The following is a 21741-nucleotide window of genomic DNA, read 5'->3' on the forward strand; positions in this document are numbered from 1 at the left end:
ATGTAACATTTTAATTATATTCTGCTGAAATGAACTAAATGACTTGAAAAAAGATTCGTTCATTTTGCTGAACGAGATTCAAAGATCCGAGTCAGTAAAATGATCTGAACTTCCCATCACTAATGTGAATAGGAAGCCCGCTATTTTTTAGAAAGCTTGCTAGAACTTTGGTTGAGACTTGGTGTGAATCCGACTGGGATCCCGCTGGACACAGATTTTTAATTTCATGCAGGTGCAAATGAGTAATCAGATATGAAGCTTGAGGAAAAAAGAAAGACCATAACAGACTTGGGGGGAAAGCGATATTGGCCCTCTTCCGCATACATGAGCTCATAGAAAAAATCAATTGCTGAAGGTAGCACCCAGATGTCAACTTTAAACAGACTCAGTGTGACTAATTCTAATTGAAGAGATATCGTAGGGAGTTGGGTGGAGTGATGAGAGGCTGCCATTATAAGACATGAAAGACATTATTATGTCTCTCAATGTGTTCCTCTGATCAGAGCTTGTGTCTGCGGGAGGTGCAAAAGAGTCATAGGGTGTTCTCTGCCCTCCTCAGCTCAGTGGAGGCGGCCCACAAAGCAGCGTTAGTGGAGGTGAAGGAGAAACAGCAAGAGGCTGAGAAATGAGTGGACCGACTCGTGAAGGAGCTGGAGAAAGAGATTGCTGATCTGAAAAGTGGACAGACAACACCAGAGGATCTTCTAGATAGCAAGGAGTATTTTAGAAAGGTCAGCTCATCATATCGTCAGTATAATCAGTAGTCATGATGTTTTTTTTGTCTGTGTTTTTTTTACAGTCATTTACTGTAAGAGAAGAGGGCTTACCTAAGTATCAACCTTAATGAATTTATCAGCCTTTATGTACATAGTGGATGGTTATAAGATTAAATATAACCACACGTAACGATCTCAGGGTCCAAGCACCCTTCCCAGTTGTCAAGTTACTTAGAACAATGAAGATACTGTTAACCCTGTGAAAGGTGTTCTGAAAGCTAATTAGCTTTCAGAACACGGTTCTGATGGTTCAGATGGTCATATTTTTTACGGAAGCAAGTAATCATTAGAAATCCACGCAGAGATTAGTACGAAAATGCTGTATAATTGGACTTACACTTCCTGAGAAACCGTTACATGAACTTAACTTCGCACCCTATGGATTCATGATCCACACATCCTTCGGAAATTACTTCCCAGTAGAGTAATATGCTGTTATGCGTTAAGATTTTGCATCCCAGTCCTTCCACAGATCAAATTTTGTCTGTTGTTATTGATAATGTGTTTTAGGCATCGATTCTAATTTTATTCAGTGTTGTTTCAAAGCACCCCTTGGGTTTTTAAGATTTTATGTATTTGTGTGCATGATCATGTGATTGTTGTTTTGTGTGTGTGTGTGTGCATATCATAAATGTGTCCATAAACTCACTCTTAAAACATTTCACACACGTCTATCTGGCAGTAGATGGTGCTGTAACTCTAATGTAGTGAGACTCTTCTCCAAAGCCAACACAAGGCCATTAATTCCCAGTTATCACCAATATATTCAGTGGTATGATATAAACGCTAGGGCTGTGTATCTCTACTTCTAATATGATTTGATCTCAACAAATCATACATGTCAGGATAGATACATTAGAAAACTTTGGCATAATGGACAATTCCAGCAAACTTGTTCCAGAATGACAATGTCCCTGTGCACAAAGCGAGCTCCATGAAGATATGGTGTGTTAAGGCTGGAGTGGAAGAACTCGTATGTCCTGCACAGAGCCCTGACCTCAACCCCACTGAACACCTTTGGGATGAACTGGAACGCTGACTGCATCCCAGACCCCAGGCACAACATCAGTGCCTGACCTCAGTAATGCTCTTGTAGCTGAATGAACACAAATCTCCAAACCCACACTTCAAAATCCAGTGGAAAGCCTTCCCAGAAGATTGGAGGTTATTATAACAGCAAAGGCAGACCAACTTTGGAATGAGATGTTCAACAAACACATATGGGTGTAATGGTCAGGCATCCACAAACTGTTGGTGATATAGCTGCATAACTGATCATGATAACTCTAATCTAGATTGCAGGCTAGGTTAGATAGTTAGCCGATACTAGCTAAGACAAAAAGTAAATCTACACTAAACCTTTAAATCTAGTTAGAAAACAATCATTTTAACTAAGATCAGAATTTAAATTAAATTAAAAAAGGCATAAAAATTTGAGTACATCTAGTACCAACAACTATGCTGTGGTTAAAGTTACAGAGATCACATTTTCCCCCATTCTGTTTGAAGTGAACATTAACTGAAGCTAGATAGTTAGCCAGTACTAGCTAAGACAAAAAGTAAATCTACACTAAACCTGGAAATCTAGTTAGAAAACAATCATCAAAAAAATGAAAACAATCACCTGTATCAGCATGATGTTATGGATTGTGCTGCTGCCACATGATTGGATGTTTGGATAATTGCAAAAATTAGCAGGTGTTCCTAATAAAGTGGATGGTGAGTGTATGGGGGGGTTGGAGAGAATGACACTGCTCAGAGCTTCTCCAACATGTCCATCATCAGCGTGACATGCTGCCAGAGGAGCCACAAAACTGCACTGGCTGAGGCTGCTGGGTCGCTGTAGAGCTCCAGGGGCTGAGAAAACAGTACTTCACAAAGTCAGCTGATCCTTTTGACAAATTGCACACACACACACACACACACAAATCCAGCATAGTGTCACTGAGTTAGAAATACAATACTGAGAATTTGTGTATCATGGTATCTGAAGATATTGAACACTTACAATAAGCGCTGTGAAGTACAGCTCTGCTGCAGACTCCCACACGTCCACGTCCCACATGCTGATAGCGGCAAACAGGCTCTCCAAGAATCCTCCCTTAAACTTTAGGAATATCAGGGTTAAAAATATAGGAAAACAAAAGGAGATAAAATAGATGTTCTGCAACTTCATTCAAGTATCACTTTAAAATTTCCTGATAAGACACTTACTGCCTCAGGAAAGGAGTCATTCGTCAAGTATCTGAAGAGAAGCAGCTCGTATAACACGTCCAAGAAGTTGTAGTGGTGGAGCTGCACAGAGGAGAAAAGTTACAAAAAGAAATTTGCTAGACATATTGTAGTCTTGTTTTCTATATAATCAAAATCTTTTATAATTAAAACATCTGTCATTTTACACAGGCATCTCCAAGCTTACCTGGGCCCCGAAGAGCTCTGTCACAATTGATTCCTGATTAGAAGAACTTCTCAGGAATCGAATCAGTGACTCATAGGCCAGCTGCACACCAAATACACCCTGTTAAAACAAACAAAAAATCTCTGTAACTCACTTTGGGTAAGGTGTTCAACGTGGCTACTCATTTTAACCCTAACAAGAAGCAGTATAAGCCTAAGTATGTCAAGTAGTCCACTAAAGATACACAGTTGTTGTACTACATGGGACAAAATTTCCAAGTATTGTATATCCCAGTGCCATGTTCATCACATACATTTCATTTTAATATTTGTCCTTAATTCTTAGCAGGCTGTGATTATTATAAAACAGAAAATTAGCTATTAACACTAGTTATTCCAATAGTTAATGTATGTACATTTCACTTGTGTTTAAAAATGTATGCTAATGCAGGTTTCTTCACTGCCTAATTGCCTGTTGTTAGTTTTATATTTAACCACTAAAACATCAGCTGAAAGTATTTTGCACAAAAATAAAACAGTCTATCATCATTCTGAAGTCACCTGTTTATTAACTGCTGCCAGACGCATCACGATTTTCTTTCCCACCACAAACAGGAAGTTCTGGTTGTGGATGCTGGCAAGCGGAGTCTGAATATAAGACAGCACACAATATAAGTTAAAGCAGAGCGTGATTTACCTGCACAATAACAGTAGCTAAACAACGGTTTTACTCACAGAGAAAGTCTTACGGAGAGCATGCAGCTTCAGGCCGATATCAGTAACCCCTCTCTCTGATAGATGGTAGCTAAAAACAAGAGGTGTAAATACTTCGTGTGCCTTAAACATACATTACACCATTAAACAGTGAAGAGGATCATACCTAATAAAGGGCACCTCTAAACTCCAAAAACTTAAGGGTCTTCTCTTTCTCCTGCAAGCCACATTAGCATTGAGTCATTAAAACTCCCACAGTAAATTTTACAGCCTCACATTCAGGGGAATAGCGGCATATATAGATACACATCAGGTCTAAAACACGGACTTGCCTCAGAGTCTGGTTCACTCTCTGAATCACTGTAGGGAGAGTTATCTTCATGATCCTGAACCCAAGTGGAGGTGTCCACCTGATCATCTGCTCCCACAAACAGGTACGTGCAGGTCACCTTTTTCAAGGGTTGCTGTTAATTAAAACAGACAAAAACAAAAACAAATAGACACTGCAGACAAATAAATGTACAACGGACAAAATTCCATAAGTTACTTTCTCCATATACACATCAAGACAGTGTAATAAATTTACCACATGGTCCTCAAGTGGCACGGTGACAGCTGTAGGATATAAAGTGTAATGAATGTGTGTAACTACAAAGTTGACTAATGTTTCAATGTGTGTAACTACAATGTTTACTAATGTCTGGATATGTTAATCAGGTATAATCTGGTATGTATACCCAACGGTTAAGAATTACTTGTGGGAAGCATTATCTAAACTCAAAGTACACTTGTTGATCAAGTTATAATCTAAGTGTGCATTGAGCTAGAAGAATTCTGTGTCAGTTCCGTACCTCTCTGCACAGCAGGCCTAATTTAAAACTATAAAACACTTTCTAACAAGGGGTATTCTAAGTGTGTACATTAAGTGCTTTGTGTTTGTCTAAAGCAACTTCACTCTATGGCAGTAAATTAAGAACCTTGTGGTTGTCTAAAGCAGCTTCACTTTGTGGCAATAAAAAAGCAATTAGGCACATACCAGAACTGGCTTTCTAAACAAAACCCTCTAAGCTTGCAAATCAGGGTCAAAAGAAAAGATAAGAATTCCAGGAGGAAAAGTACCAAAATGAGACTATAGGGTGAATTATGTGACAAAGTAAAAAAAAAAACCCTGGTCTGGTAAAACTTTTAAAGAAAATAGAACTGACTACGCATGCGTCACAAATATAAGGTATCATATGGACATGAATAATTAGTTAAGGCAATGGAGATTGGTTTGTTTCTAGAATGAAAAGGTGAATGCCCTGCCTAGGGATACTTTTACTGCTTCAGAGAGGTATATAAAGACATGCTTGTGCATGTACAATTCGGACCCTCTGCAGACTGTCTCACTTTATTATTTCAATAAAGTTTATTTACTTTTTTGACATCTCTGTCTCTGAAGTTTTTTTTGACTTAGGCTGGAAAGATTGTTTTCCTCGACACAGTCTCCATGCGGTTACAGGAAATGAATTCTGTAACCCTCCCAGATACACACTGAAGAGAACAATTTAAAGTGAACACAATTAGTCACTGCAATTAACAAAAATTTTGTGACACTATAATGATTAATCCCTTACCTGTATGCCAGTGAAACAATGCTCTGTGTTGACATGATAAGAGAATCCCGGCAAATAATAATTAACAAATAACACTCAAGATCTATTTCACAAAAGTGTTCATCTAATAATCAGTAATGTCAATTATCTCCATCAGAGTAATAAAGACTGTGATTACCCCCTGATCAGAGTAGCAGGTTTGGGTGGTTTTAAACCAGCAGAACCGATGCTCTGGACCCCTTATAATGTTGAGGAAGTATCTCCTAATGTCCACTGACTAGAGATAGAAAAACCAAAACCAAACATTAGAGCTTATAAAGAAGAGGATGTGTGAGTATCTCAGCTGCAGGACTGTAGTATACCCCAGACTGTGAGATGAAGGAGTCTGAAGAGAGGAACTGAATATTGTACCAGGCGCTGCTCAGCTCACCAGCACTGAGAGGCTGTGAAAAGTAGAGCATGAAGATCATAAGTGTTTCTTATCACAGCAGTTTCATACTAACACATCTAATGTTCTGTCGCTTGGACATTTCAGTGATCTACTTTAGTAAATAAACTAAATGTTTGGTTACCAGAACGACAGCTGAAGGTTCATCGTGGGGTTCGGTGGGCAGCAGCTGGAGGTTTCGCTCAACGACCTTAACACACACACACTTAGACAGAAGCAGTCTACTGGTTTCAAATAGAGATAAAATATAACTTTTTAACTGACACGTACCTGGAGGACAGAGGAGTATCTACAGTCTCTCCTATCCTCAGACTCTTCAAAGAATTAGTTTTATGTGACATTCATTTGTATATTTACAACTAATATGACCAAGTCTATTAGTTAGTAACATTACAATCAAAATTGTATTGTACTGAACTCTTAAAATGGGTAGCCATGGTTTCAAGTGCACCAGCATTCAGCTAACTATTAAATTGTATAATTCACATCCAAGCATTAATAGGAAAGGAGAAGATTTTACCAGCTACTCATTTTAATGTTTAATTCTGCTCAATATAATATTTATCTTAATCTTAGCTGCCAAGCTAAGTAGCCAGGTTTGTTAGCAGTGCAGCTAATGTTAGACCAGAGTTTCCCCCAAACACACAGATGATACTCTGGTGGTGGCAAGTAGAGACTTTTCTAATTAAAAACACATTTAATTTACTAATATTAAATGAAAACACTTCTGAACAAGAGAGAGAGAGAGATAGAGAGATAGAGAGAGAGAGAGAGAGTACAGGTGACATGATTAAACTCTCTAAAGCCTCCTGTCCATCACCCAAATCTATAGAAATTTTATATTGTGGAATTATTAAAATCTTTAACCGAGTTCAGAATGCTAACTACCTTTATATTCACTATGATACTGTGTAAATGAAATAATTAACTAAGTTCTCCAGGGAAATAACATACAGCTATAACAGAGTTCGTTAGCGTGCTAGCTAGCTAATCATTAGGCTAATCATGATTTGTCTTTATTGTTTAACCTTTTGATCTTTTGTTAAAAAGATTCACAAAAATACTCTGCTCTCATGGATATGAAAAAATTTGGAAACAAAACAGGTTTATAAAAAATATATCTTTGTGAAATATGTGTGCAACTATTATTGGCACCCTTTGCCAAGATAACAGCTTTGAGTCTACTCCTATAATGCCTGCTTAGTGAAACCTGATTCAGAACATTTCCAGTTGACTGGAACTTCTTAATTATTGCCCTGATGGTGGAAATGGGCATTTCAGTGCTTGTGCTATTTTCTTATAGCCTCTTCCACTTCCCATTTGTGAAGCCCAACAACCTTCTGCTGCACTTCACAGCTATGTTACTTGGTCTAATCCATTGTTATGAATGACTAAGGGAATTTGACCTATGTGTTACCTAATATTCATACTCCAGTGAAACAGGAAATCATGGTTGAACAATTTCCTGTTCCATGTCACCCAGGTGTATTTAAAAAATGAAAACTATGGGAATATACTTCAAAAATATTTTTCTCATATTCATAGGGGTGCCAATAATTGTCGCACACCTATATTTAAGAATTTTTTTTTTTATAAACCTGTGTTGTGTTTGCAATTGTTTGATATCCATGTGAGAAGGGTGTTTTTGTTAATATTTTTTTAACAAAACATCAAAAGGTTAAACAATAAAGACAATTTTTCACAGCCTTCTTTGCTCATATTTACCAAGGGTGCCAATATTAGTGGAGGGCACTGTATGTCCATACAATTTGTCAAAATCAAGAGTACAAACTTTGCATTGTTTAGCCAGTTTGCATATTTCATGATACCATTTGGATTATCTTCAAGCCACACTGATAAATTATATTTGTCACTGATGATTTATCATTGGTTGTAGTGAATAGTGTGTGCATAGAACATGGCTTCATTAAGTACATTAAGATGGTCCTGGTGTCCACTATAATTGACATTCATTAAAAGGCTAATATTTTTAAACACAAACAATTTAACTGCTTTCTGAACTAAATTTATTATTTCTGACACTTTAATAAACAAGAATATATGCGATAATTATAGTAAAAAAAAAAAAAACTATAAAAAATACAATAGTTTAGTTATCTTTCTTCTTTCCTTAAAATGTGCTTGTTCCTATGCTGGCCATTTTGGATGCAGTATAAGAAGTTGTTCCTAGCATCCCAGCCCATAACATGACATCACTAGAAAGCTCAGGATGTCCTCTGTATAGTACAGCAAGAATTGCTAGAGTAGCTCCAAAAAGTCAAAAGACATGCATGAAAACAAAATGTCCACTACAGAGAACACAAGTCAATGGGCGGGGTCTCAGGAGGAGATTATATAAATATATATATATTTAAACAAATTACGCGAGAAATCAGCTTTGTGCTTATATTTCCAGATATGACAGGGACTAAGACAAAGACAGTGCAGGAAACAACAACACAGCAGTATTAGAGGCACCACAAACATAATACAAATTGCAAAAAAGAGACAAGTTAAAAAAAAAAACATTAATTATTATTATTATTAGTAGTAGTAGTAGTAGTAGTGGTAGTAGTAGTATTGGTAGTATTAGTAGTAGTAGTATTATATACATCATCATCATCAACAACAACAATAACCCAGGCTGTCTTAACTTGAAGTAACCTGCTACACATTGGTCAGCTCAGTATTGCTTGTGCTTGCCTACAAAATCTGCAAATTAGATAGATATGCTAGATTTTATCCACCCATCTTCTATACTGCTTATCCTTCAGGGTCACGGGGAACCTGGAGCCTATCCCAGGGAGCATGGGGCACAAGGCGGGGTACATCCTGGACAGGGTGCCAATCCATCTCAGGGCACAATCACATACACAATCACATACACATTCACACACCCCTTCATACACTACGGACACTTTCGACATGCCAATCAGCCTACCATGCATGTCACTGGACTGGGGAGGAAACCAGAGTACCTGGAGGAAACCCCCGCAACACGGGGAGAACATGCAAACTCCATGTTAGATTTATGTAATTTCCATAAATGTTCTCAAATAGCAAATATGTGCATGAATGCATATTACATTCAATCTAAAAATATGTCCGGAACCACATCCTCTTCACTACAATTTGCACGTTCTACCAGTTTGGAATCACAAACACCAGTACAGGGTAGAAATCATTTGAAATCCCAGTTCTTCTTTGGTTTAATGAAAGCATCCACATTATGCGCATTACCGCCACCTACTGACTAATGGTTTTATATTACATATGCATTACTTAGAGTATACAGCACACATTTTCATGTAATATACAGTATATGTCTACATATGTGTATATATTTTATATCTTTACATAATATAAATTCAAGTACTGGGACCTATATATATTTATATGCAGTGTCTACAAAGGTGAGCAGAGGTAATCCAGCCTCGCTTTGGTCTCCCATCAAAGCCGTACACCTCTTTCCTCAATGACTGCGTTATTTTTCCACAGCAGTATTCCCTAAAATCCCATCTACTGATCGAGCAGAATGGGGTCATGCTCAGAAACAATCGGCGAATTGAACAACCCGATCGATTGCTTCTAGCTCCTAGTACAGAAGACACACGGGTGGGAAAACACTCCACTTACACCACGCTGTTTAGGCGAAGTCACGTGACACGGGCGCCAAATTAATGCGTCAGGAGAAGAGACGTAGTGCGACGCCTTCACCGTACCTGAACGGAATCGGAGCTGGCGATGCCTGGATTTGATTTTCCAGCTATTTTTCGTACTTAAGCTGTGAATGGCGCCTAAACAGGACCCTAAACCTAAATTTCAAGAAGGTAAGACGGTTTGAAATGCAGCATGTGGGCTGGGAACTAGCTGGTGAGCTCGCTGTTGCAGCTCGCACAATGGCGCGCGCACAAACGAGTCTGCTGTACACAAAGCCAGAGAGGGAATGTCTGAGTTAGCGAAACACGAAGCGTTTATGTTATGGCAGTAACGTTGTTGTGAATCATGGCAAAAAATTATATAGCTGAAAAGTGCAGAAAGTTACTGTGTCTGATTGCTGGCATCTATATGCAGGATAAATTTAGCTAGCTAGCTAGCTCGTGAAGACCGTGTAAACCGATGGCTAGTTAGCTGTGTGCATAACTTGGAGCTAGCTGTATTAACATGGTGTATCTGTAACCAGTATCTAGTTTCATAACTTCATAAGTAGTGGAATGTTACTTTGCTGGTTGTTATTGTTGATTCTCGGTTATGTATGTGCCACAGCATGTTTATTCTGGTGTCCTGACAGATTCTTTTACCGAGAGGTCCTACCGCCAAGGGTGTGTGCGCATGCGCAGTTAACTTGACACGGCCTTAAATTCAAGCTTCACTTAATGCTGGAGGCATTTTTCTGATCAAGAGAGTAATGTTTTCGCCTGTGTTAATTCATGGCGTTTTCCTTCACTTTCATCATCTCGCAGCTTTTTGTGTTTCAGCCTCAATGCATATCAGCATTTAGTCCTCATGACGGTTCCTTTTAGCCAGCATGAGGATAGAGAAGCTTTCTTACCTGTTTACTTACACTCTGAACACATTACACCTTCCATGAGGTTGATCAGGATTCTGCGAGTGAATTTGAATGAGCTGCGTATTTCCACACTGTCTGCACTATTTTTTCGTTTGTTTTTTTTTTTAAATAGACAAACACAAGCTTAAATGACTGACGACAGAACACAAAGTTTTTACTTTACTCTTCTCTGTGTGATTTTCCTTCATATAGAAACAGGTTTCAGATAAATTAAAGACTGTTGGTTAGTCCCATGGACAAGCAAGTGAAGGTAGATTTTAACAAGAGTTAGTTTTTCTATAAAAGTCCATCATGCTTGTGAACTGGTAACAGTAACGTTACACTTTTTTTTTTTTTTTTGTGCTGTTGTTGTGTCCTGTGTTTCAGGTGAACGAGTGCTGTGTTTTCATGGGCCGCTGCTATACGAAGCTAAGGTACCGAATCTCAGTTTATCATTATATTTGTTGAAGCTGATCATGAAAAGTCTAATATCTATAAAACTACTATCATGTGTATGAAAGTATTACATCAGTGACTACGTTTACATGGACAGCAGTAATCTATTTATTGACCTTATTATAAATAAGAGAATATTGTGATTAAGTTGTTTACATGAGTCATTTTTAGAATATTTCTTTCATGTTCCCGTTTTACGTTATATATAACATTAACGGCACACGTCATTACGTCCCCAAGCCATGCCGTCCGACGTTCCCTCCAGAATTTCCCGTATTGACATACAGTTCGTCTTCATTATGGTACCGTATACAGTTTTGGGTGTTTCATCTTTAATTTTACGAAAGATTCAAGTGCGGTTAATCATTTGTCGTGCTATATGTGCAAATAGACGACTGCTTGAAGCCGTGGGCTGCGTCCAAAACCGCGTACTTACCTACTGTATAGTAGCTGTAATACATGTATCTCGCCTACTATATAGTTGGTAAGTACACGGTTTTGGACGTAGCCATGCTCTGTCAAAAGGTTGAGCACTGCCGTGTGTGTACATGTCCTGTCGTAAAATCCAGTGAAAACTCCCACACGACGTTAATAGTGTGATTAAGGTGTGTACATGTCTATAATGCACTTTGATAACTCGACTAAAATAGGAATGCTCCACATGTCTTAATTCGATTTGTTTACTTCGAGTATGACTTTAGTTGGATTAAGGTCATCAATAACCGCTGTTCACATGCTAGTTTCTTAAGAGTATTGTCTTAATGGGGTTAATATTGGAATATCGTTGTCCATGTAAACGTACTGAGTGTTATTATTTCTTTACATGTACACTTATAAAGTAATGAAAATGTAGCAAATTTTTGTACTCGTTCACACAGTTCATTTGGCGCTCAACTATTTGCCATGTTTTTCTTTGCAGTGTGTAAAAATCAGTATCAAGGACAAGCAAGTAAAATACTTCATTCATTATAGTGGATGGAATAAGAAGTAAGTTTATCACAAACACGTTTCTGTTGCTTCTCCATCGCTGTTGTCTCAGTGAAAAGTCATTGATTAAAAACCAGTCATGTGTAGTGCACCTATTCTACTTCTAGTGTAATTTTATCATCAATATAAAATTGACCGAATGACATCACCAGTGATGTTGCTATATTTTTTGGTTTGTTTAATCAGTCAATAAATGTTCTACAAATGTGTCCTTTGTTCTTGTTAGCTGGGACGAATGGGTTCCTGAAAGCCGTGTACTCAAATATGTGGACAGCAATTTGCAGAAACAGAAAGAGCTTCAAAAGGCAAATCAGTGAGTTATCTTAGTCACCGCTAAATCAGTGGGGGGTGGGGGGGACCGTCATGTGTACCATTTTAGTTTTTCATGCTTACTTTTTGTTTCTGTCTCATGTTTTATGATATTCTGCTTTTTCTAATATACAGATTTTTTTTTCATTTTTTTTGGAGTTCTTATGCACTCAATGTACTCAGTTTACAGTGTGAATGAAATCATATAATTATTTATTTGTATTTCACTGTAACATAGTTTATTTTTAAACTAAGTTTATGCTCATCTGTTGAAACAAAATGAGTCTGTCTCTTTTTTAGAGACCATTATGTTGAGGGAAGGATGAGGGGGGTTGCACCAAACAAGAAGATAGCTGCTGTGCAGCAAAAAAATGTTGATGTGTAAGTTAGATTTTTTTTCCTTGATTTTTGGTATCTTTTCCCAAGTGCCATCTTTCTAATAATCAACTCCTCTGATGTAATTTTTCTAGGAAGTTTTCTAAAATATCTTTTCTACTTGAATTTTCAGGAAAACAAAAAAGAACAAACAAAAAAGTAAGTTTCAAATTTTGATCACCATATTAGTTCGGTGTACTTATTTTGATTTAAAAAATGACCAGGTTCATAATTTGCAATCAAACTCTAAGACAGTGATGTAATTAATGTAGGTAATTTAATTTATTTTAACAAAGTTTGCTGAATTTTGTTGGTTCTCCTCCAGCACCAGGAGCTGGAGAAGGGACCAGCACTGGAGAACTTCCTCACCCTCCACGCAAGAAGAGGGCACGTGTTGACCCAACTGTGGAGAGTGTATGTTAATTTCTATTTTGTCTACTGGGTCACACATATATGTACAGTCATGGGCGGGGAAAGAAAGTACACCCTCCTACAATTCTATTGTAATTCTGTTTTTATTTATCAGGGCCTAAATAACAATTGTGTGGTCCTCACCAAATTCTACAAACAAGCAAATAACCTCAGGTGGCAAAAAAAACAATTCAAACTTCAGTATGTAGTAATTTTTTCCCAAAACAAAAGTCAACATTCAGAAACCTGGTGGGAGAAAATTAAGTCCACCCTTCCTACTTCCACAATCATTAAGAGTGTAATTAGCAGCCAAGTGTAACTAATGAAAGGCACATGATTTAACTAATCCTCAAGAAGTGTGACTACCTCTATAAAAGCAGAACGTTGGACAGTTTTGTTTTCTGTAGCATGCCAAGAAGAAACGACATCAGCCAAGACCTCAGAGGATCAATTGTTGTTGCTCATCAATCTGATAAGGGTTATAAGGCCATCTCCAAACAATTTGAAATTCACCATTCTACAGGTGCATCTTAAAAAAATTAGAATATCATGAAAGTTCATTTTTACCCGTAATTTAATTCATAAAGTGAAACTTTCATATATTCTAGATTCATTACACATAGAGTGAAATATTTAATCTGGATGATTATGACTTACAGCTCATGGAAATCAAAAATCCAGTATCTCAAAATATTTGAATAAAGAATAATGCAGAAATTTCGACCTGAGAGACACCAGACCCAACAATACAGATGAACTGAAAATCGCTATGAAAGCAACCTGGGCTTCCATAACACCTCAGCAGTGCCACAGGCTGATTACCTCCATGCCACGCCTCACTGATGCAGTAACTTGTGCAAAAGGATCCCCGACCAAGTATTGAGTGCATAAATTAACATACTTTTCAGAAGGTCGACATTTCCGTATTATAAATTCTTTATAATGCAAACAGTTGCCAATCTTCCCATGGGTGGTCGTCCCAGCCAATTCAGACAGAGGTCAGATATAAAGAAAAACCCATAGCATGAGCTATGGCATGTGACCTACAGGCCTCTGTCAGTACATTAAGTGCTTCTGTTCATGACAGCACAATCAGAAAAAGACTGAAAAAGTGTGGCTTTCATGGAAGGATGGTGAAAAAAAGCCCCTTCTCTCCAAAAGGTATATGTGCATGATTTAGCTTTGCAAAATTGCGTCTGAACAAACCACAAAAGTTCTGGAACAATCTCCTTTGGAGTGATGCAACCAGGTGGAGATGTTTGGTCATTATACACAGTGCCATGTTTGGCAAAAACCAAACACATCATAACAACTATCAAGCATGGTGGTGGAGGGGTGATTTGGGCTTGTTTTGCAGCTACATGACCTTGCAGTCATCGAGACCACGATGAAAGCTACTTTTATACCAGAATTTTCTTGAGACAAATGTGAGGCCATCTGTCCAGCAACTTAAGATGGGCTGAAATTTGGTCATGCAACAGGACAATGACCCCAAGCACACCAGCAAATCGATATCTAAATGACTAAAGAAGAAAAAAATCAAGGTGTTGGAAAGTCCAGACCTCAAGCCCATAGAGATTCTCTGGCAGGATCTTAAGAGAGCTGTGTATAAGCGAATGGCCTCAAACATCCATGAACTGAGAGTAATGTAAAGAGTGGGCCAAAAATTACTTCAAAATGATAAAATGATCAGTGAGAGACAAACTCCTACAGAAAATGTTTACTTCAAGTTATTGTTGCAAAAGGTGGCTCTACATGGGGTTTTTTTCCACCTGGTTTCTGAATGTTGGTTTATCTTTTTGGGAAAAAATTAGGGATGCACCGAATGTTCGGCAACCGAAATTATTCGGCCAAAAATAGCAAAAAAAGCACTTTCGGTGTTCGGCCGAATAAATTTGACTGAACCATGACGTATTTGATGATGCGACCAAATAGCCTAGCAACCAGAGAGAGACGCGCGAATGTCACGACCTCCACTTCTGGCAGATCGCTCGGAGAGATGAGGGGGCGCACGTATGCACGAGCGATCAGCGGGCGCATGCTCTTCGGATGTTGACAACCGTGACATTGTTTACTGTGGACACGTGCGTTTGTTTTGTTTCTGTTCCGGAGTATTCTGACGTAAGGGAGTACAGTACGGAAGCAGTTAAAGACGTATTTATTTAAGGGCAGGCAGACAAATCCAAATCCTAATCCAAAAAACGTAAAGACAGGCAAAGGGTCGGGCGATCGGCAAACAGGCATGAACGGGGCAAAGCAGGAATCAAAGCCGCGGTCACAGAAAACAGGGTCAAAACACAAAACAAGAAACATGAACTAGTACTATGGACTGGGAGCAGAAAAACCAGCAGGAACTAAATGAACTAATCTATAGTTTAAACTGACTAAAACTATCAAGGAACATAACATTAACACCGTATCTAACTATACTATATCTACTATAATACTCCGAAGTGTTACAGGGACGCGAGCAGTATATATCCCCAATATAATCAGCCGTATAGAACCATTTTCTGCACTCTTGTCAATGCACTTTTTAATGCACATTTTTGTTGTAGGCTACAGAGTGTTCCATTCTTTCAGCAGTCAGTTATAGGCCTAACATAGGCTATTCAAAGGGGGCTCAAAGATGACCACATCAAAATATTTTTATTTTACTCATTTATTTATTTAAAGTTATATTGTGCCTTGTTGGTAGCCTATGCCTGCTGGAATGAAAAAAAAATGTTCAGTGCTAAATAAATATTTTGAAATTGTATTTTTTGTAATTGATTTTTTTCTTTGAAAAGCAAGACAAAATAGTAAAAAGCACATTTCGAGTATTTGATTTATGCAATGGTGGCAAAATAAATGGAAAAAACCACGAAAAAACATGTTCGGTATTCGGCCGTCGGCCAAGTTTTTCATTATATTCGGCTTCGGCCATGAATTTTCATTTCGGTGCATCCCTAGAAAAAAATTATTACATATTGAAATCTATTGAGGTTTTTGTTTTTGTTGACACCTGAGGTTGTTTGTTTAAAGAAATTGGTGAGGACCACACAATTTTTAGTTGTCAGAGCATTACCCCCCCATGTTGGGATTCCTTGATTTTGCACAGAGACTATATAGCTTATAGCCACCAAGTTTAGCACCAAACTGCTGGCATAAATTCTCACCCCTACCTCAAACCAAGTTGTTCAGCAATATTAAACAGGTTTGCTTTCTGCAATCTGTTAAAATAAGTATGTTACAAAGTTTTGGTTTCTTTTTTACGAAATACGAAAAAAAAAAACCAATAGCAGCAGTCATCTTGAAGCTGGAATCCATTTCCACTTCAGTTTGTAGTTTACTATCTCTCCAAACATCAGTCAGGTATGTGCTGTGGCTTTTAGATTTAGAGTTTAAATATTTCATTATACATTATAGAATTGAATATCAATTATAAATATCAAATTAAATTGAAAGTATACATGTATATTTTTAAATCAGACATTTGGCTTTTTAAATGTAATGATTCTAACATGTAATTTGAATAATGCTAAATGCTTCTTCTACTTGTTAGCAGAATTAGCAGAATTTTTTTTTTTTAAATTATTTTATTTGAATTTAGCAAGTGTTGTATTCAAAAGCATTCCATTAATGCAATAATATTAGGAGAAAATGAAACTGTGGGTTTTTGTCTGTAACAGTTCAGCAGTTTTGGCAACCCACAAGGTAAAACCAGATATATTTTGGGAACTGTTTTGGTGTAGGAGGAGACTTTTATCAATCGTGTGGAAGTAAAGGTGAAGATACCTGAGGAGTTAAAGCCATGGCTGGTCGATGACTGGGACCTGATCACTAGACAAAAGCAGGTGACGTTTAAAAGCCTACCTTATGATTTACCTAATGCTGCTGCTTATAAATGTTTTGCATTTTAGTGCAGTGACATTCCAGATCCAGAGGTAAATCATATTAGTGACTGTGAAATGTAACTGCAAAATGTAGCTTTGTCATAAATGTTTATTTTGTGATTGAGACTGGCATTTTTCTTTTCTGTAGCTATTCCACCTGCCCGGAAAGAAGAATGTAGACACGATATTGGAGGACTACGCAAGTTACAAGAAATCAAGAGGAACCTCTGATAACAAGTATGCACAATTAATAAGGGGAAATGCATGGAGCAGATAGCTAATGGAAGCCACATCTATATGGTTTTCAATAATAAGGAGCTCAACTGGCCTTTTGTTTTTAGGGAAGCTTTAATTCTTCATGTAATTCATGTTTCCAGTGGTAAACTGGACTATTCTTTGAGAGTAGCAGCACTATTTTGAACAGTTTGCAACAAGCAGCAAATTTCTCTTTCAAAATCTTGACACAGGAAATGAATGAGTTAGCGTGTGTGTGTGTGTGTGTGTGTGTGTGTGTGTGTGTGTGTGTGTGTATATATATATATATATATTATAAGTGGCTACCTTAAAATCTAATCTAATAAATTAATCCTATGAAAATATTAGCTTTTGAATATAAATTCCAGATTGTTTTTTGTTTTTTTCCTTGTGATGAAGTGTGCAATGATGTCTTTATTTAGGGAATATGCTGTGAATGAAGTGGTTGCTGGCATCCGCGAGTATTTCAACGTTATGTTGGGCACGCAGCTCCTCTACAAGTTTGAGAGGCCGCAGTATGCAGAGATCCTAGCTAACCATCCGGACACGTCAATGTCTCAGATTTATGGGGCACCACACCTGCTGAGGCTTTTTGGTATGCACTCTTATTCAAATTCTTCATTGTGATCATACTTTATAGAACATTTCCACCACCCATATCCTTGATTTATGGTTACTGTGATAATCATGAGAACACGATTGAGTCCCATCTGCCTTAACCCATGAAAAATAAAACTGCTAAGGCATCTGTGGATGTATGTGGTGTTCAGTTGATGTTGATAATTTGTCATCTGTTTTGTTGTCTGGAGCCGTGTGTGCGTAAAATGAGAGCACGATGCTGTTCCATAACCAGTATAAAAGCATTCGCTTTACTGAGATTCAGCCCTCATAAGCACGACAGAAGCCACAAATTAAGCAATGACCATAAATCAAGATTTAAAATGAGAGGAAAAGGCATCTTGGGAGCAGGATTACGATGATCATTAACATGTATATGCCTATAGGTTAACAAATATTGCTTTACGTGCTGAATCTGTAAAATGTATAAATAATGTGCCATTTAGTTTATTGTTCGCTCAGCCGGGTTTCATTCAAACTTGAGAAACGTCTTGAGTTTTTGATATTGGCACAACGCTGTAGGTATGTGCAAACAACATGCACTTCTTCATATTCCAACGTTACATGGTTTGTGTATTGGCAAAGCAACTCGGTTGCCAGATTTTTAACCAAAACTAGTCGAAGACATTAAAAAACCTCAAGCAAGAAGTAAGGTAGTAGGAAAAATAGTGTTTGCATGCCTTTTACAACTTTTCATCTTAAATGTATGACAGTGAGGATTGGGGCCATGTTGGCGTACACACCTCTGGATGAGAAAAGCCTTGCTCTGCTGCTCAGCTACCTGCAAGATTTCTTAAAGTAAGTATGCATTAGTAATACTGAAGCGTTTAAGATGTCCTATATACACGTGGAGTTTGCAGTGTGTTGTCTTGGTTAAAAATGACATAAACTAGCAGTACAGAGAAGAATGGGTCCCTAGGACAGTGTAATTGAATATTGAGTTAGAGAGCCGTTGGAGAATACATCACTGTGAGTGCACCGTTGCTTTAATCGGATCACGGATTCTGGGTTGACTATTGAAAACGATCCCCACTAGCGCTTTAAGGAGCATCATTTATAACTGTTGGATATGTGCTGGCCTCCAGAGTCACAGTGTGGATGTGGCCAGAGTGTTGCACAGAGCAAACAAGATACTGATATACAGTATCTCACAAAAGTGAGTACACCCCTCACATTTTTGTAAATATTTGATTATATCTTTTCATGTGACAACACTGAAGAAATGACACTTTGCTACAATGTAAAGTAGTGAGTGTACAGCTTGTGTAACAGTGTAAATTTGCTGTCCCCTCAAAATAACTCAACACACAGCCATTAATGTCTAAACCGCTGGCAACAAAAGTGAGTACACCCCTAAGTGAAAATGTCCAAATTGGGCCCAAAGTGTCAATGTTTTATGCGGCCACCGTTATTTTCCAGCACTGCCTTAACCCTCTTGGGCATGGAGTTCACCAGAGCTTCACAGGTTGCCACTGGAGTCCTCTTCCACTCCTCCATGACGACATCACGGAGCTGGTGGATGTTAGAGACCTTGTGCTCCTCCACCTTCCGTTTGAGGATGCCCCACAGACGCTCAATAGGGTTTAGGTCTGGGGACATGCTTGGCCAGTCCATCACCTTCACCCTCAGCTTCTTTAGCAAGGCAGATGGTATCATCAAATATTTACAAAAATTTGAGGGGAGTACTCACTTTTGTGAGATACTGTATATGTAGCTTGCATGTTTTGTATGGAAATTCAACTGAAACCAGAGTTTAAGACATTTAACCAAGTATTGCATCTTATGATGTTGGCACATCTGGGTTTCGTTCAAATCGGTTTTTAAATAATTTTGTTTCTGTAAAAAAAATCAAACATATTTACACATAGGTCATAAGTTTTGTGAACACTGACACACATGCTTTCAGGTCAGTGAACATCCACTAAAATGAAAAATCTCAACAGGGCATGCTGTTATAGAAACATAATCAGTGAAACGGTGGTTTTCCATTAACAACACATTCTGAAATGTTGATATGCTAATCATTTTTATTTATTGAAGAATAATAAATAACCCCCCTTTATATTTAATGCTGTGGAACATCTTAACAAAACATGTTCACATGTCCTGTTGTCACATGTTATACCAGCTATAAACCGCGTTCCCTCACCAGCCTGCCTGGTGTCCTCTGCCACAAGGTGGCATGAGATTATGACTTTGGGTTGGCTGCCTCTCTGTCTGAGATTCTCGTTAGCACAATATCTCAAGAACAAGTGGTGGAATGTTTGAAGGATTTATATGGAATTATCATCATCACTTATTTGATTGTGGAATTTTTGATCCAAACAGGGTCAAGGACACATCAAGGTCAAATGTCTGAACTAGTTTTACTTTAATAGCTCCCTTCCTGTTTTAACAGTGTTAAACAAATTAGTAACCAGAAGGACTAGACCTGGTGGCATCCCTGTCGATGTGGTTGACATTGAGTTCTACTAGTTGTCTCTCTTGAAATTGAGGCAAAAATATTATGGCTTTCATGTTACTGAAGAACCACAAAGCCATCTGTTCTTAAGACTTTCTTGTGTATGAAAATGGAAAATTACAGTTTTACCTCTGTTTGAAAACGCAGACACTGGAGATTCTTTCCATAAGTGCTATATAAACATCTCACAGAAAACTTCCTATCAGCAATTTAAAGGGTATTTAACCTATTTGTAGTGCGTCCGCCATACACGTTCCTATGCAATTTATTTTTTTTTTAGAAATGGTAACATATTTAAACGAGTGCAGTAATATAACCCTGTGATTTGCTTTGATGCAGAACTACTGAGAGAGCTGTGGTTGTAGAAAATTAATCATTCAGAATAAATAATTCAACAGCACTGTGGTATAAAACTGTTTGTTGTGCATGTTTAATTGTGAAATTTTTTTGATGCAGGTATTTGGTGAAGAATTCATCGTCTCTCTTCAACGCCAGTGATTATGAGGTTGCACCGCCAGAGTACCACCGCAAGGCTGTGTGAACACCAAGCCGATGATTATCTGTGGTGCTGAAATTTCATTACTGAATATTTTTTATTTGTTTCTTTTAAAACCCCTTTCAAAGGGAAAATCCAAAATCCAATGAAAGCCCTAGAACAGTTTGGTTGACTGGAAGGTGAATCAAGACTGATATAACAGCCTACTGTACAGGACTGGTACTAAGGCTTATTGGAATGCTGCTGTCCCCATGTTGAAATATATTTTGGTTCGGAAAACACTGATACTGTGTGGGTAAAGCAGAATCAAGGTAAATACTGCAGAAGTTTTTTTTGTTTGTTTGTTTTTAAAAAAATATATATATAGTATGTTTGTTAATAAATTTTCCTTCTCAAATATGACTCAATATAATTTTTCATGTGTGGATTATTAAATTGTTCAAATATGTGTTTGCTCACAATTTATCCAAGGAGATAAATTGATTATATAGATGTGCTGTTTTTTTAAATTTTTTTTAAAAATTATATATATTATATATTTTCACTGTCCACTTTATTAGGAACCCTTGCACATTTATGCAGTTATCTAATCAGTAAATTATGTGGCAGTAGCACAATTCATAAAATCATGAAAACAATGTTCACATCAAATATCAGAATAAAGGAAAAAATCTGATTGCTTTGACTTTGCTCGTGACCTGGTTGTTGGTACCAGATGGGCTGGTTTGAATATTTCAGAAACTGCTGATCTGGGATTTTCACACACAAGAGTCTCTAGAGGTTACACACAATGGTGCACATAAAACCACAAAAAACAGAGTAGGCGACTTCTGTGGGTGAGGATGTAAAAGAGGTCAGAGGAAAATGGCCAGATTGGTTTAAACTGGCCCACTCTTGACCTGTATCTGCATGTTTTTATGCATTCTGTTGCTTCCACATGGTAGATTGCTTAGATAACCATATGAATGTACAGGTGTTCCTAATAAAGTGGATGGCCAACCATTAGACTATCAAAGTTA

The 21741-nt window shown here is 37.7% G+C and overlaps 1 protein-coding gene across 1 annotated transcript; it reads left to right on the top strand.

Moving 5' to 3' along the window:
- Positions 1-9604: 9604 nt before the first annotated feature.
- On the top strand, positions 9605-21672 carry morf4l1 (mortality factor 4 like 1). The gene is made up of 12 exons (XM_053623067.1): positions 9605-9760; positions 10867-10913; positions 11855-11922; positions 12149-12235; positions 12532-12612; positions 12740-12765; positions 12932-13020; positions 16752-16853; positions 17041-17129; positions 17570-17742; positions 18479-18563; positions 20683-21672. The coding sequence occupies exons 1-12, from the start codon at positions 9721-9723 to the stop codon at positions 20765-20767; spliced, it is 972 nt and encodes a 323-aa protein (XP_053479042.1). The 5' UTR covers positions 9605-9720; the 3' UTR covers positions 20768-21672.
- Positions 21673-21741: the final 69 nt, after the last annotated feature.

The sequence above is a fragment of the Ictalurus furcatus genome, chromosome 4 (assembly GCF_023375685.1).
Source record: "Ictalurus furcatus strain D&B chromosome 4, Billie_1.0, whole genome shotgun sequence".
Classification (NCBI taxonomy): Eukaryota; Metazoa; Chordata; class Actinopteri; order Siluriformes; family Ictaluridae; genus Ictalurus; species Ictalurus furcatus.

Coding starts and splice junctions, on each gene's coding strand:
- morf4l1 (XM_053623067.1), top strand. CDS start 9,721: ATGGCGCCTAAACAGGACCCTAAACCTAAATTTCAAGAAG. Junction 12,236..12,531: donor GAGCTTCAAAAGGCAAATCA/GTGAGTTATCTT, acceptor TCTCTTTTTTAG/AGACCATTATGTTGAGGGAA. Junction 17,130..17,569: donor AGAGGAACCTCTGATAACAA/GTATGCACAATT, acceptor GTCTTTATTTAG/GGAATATGCTGTGAATGAAG.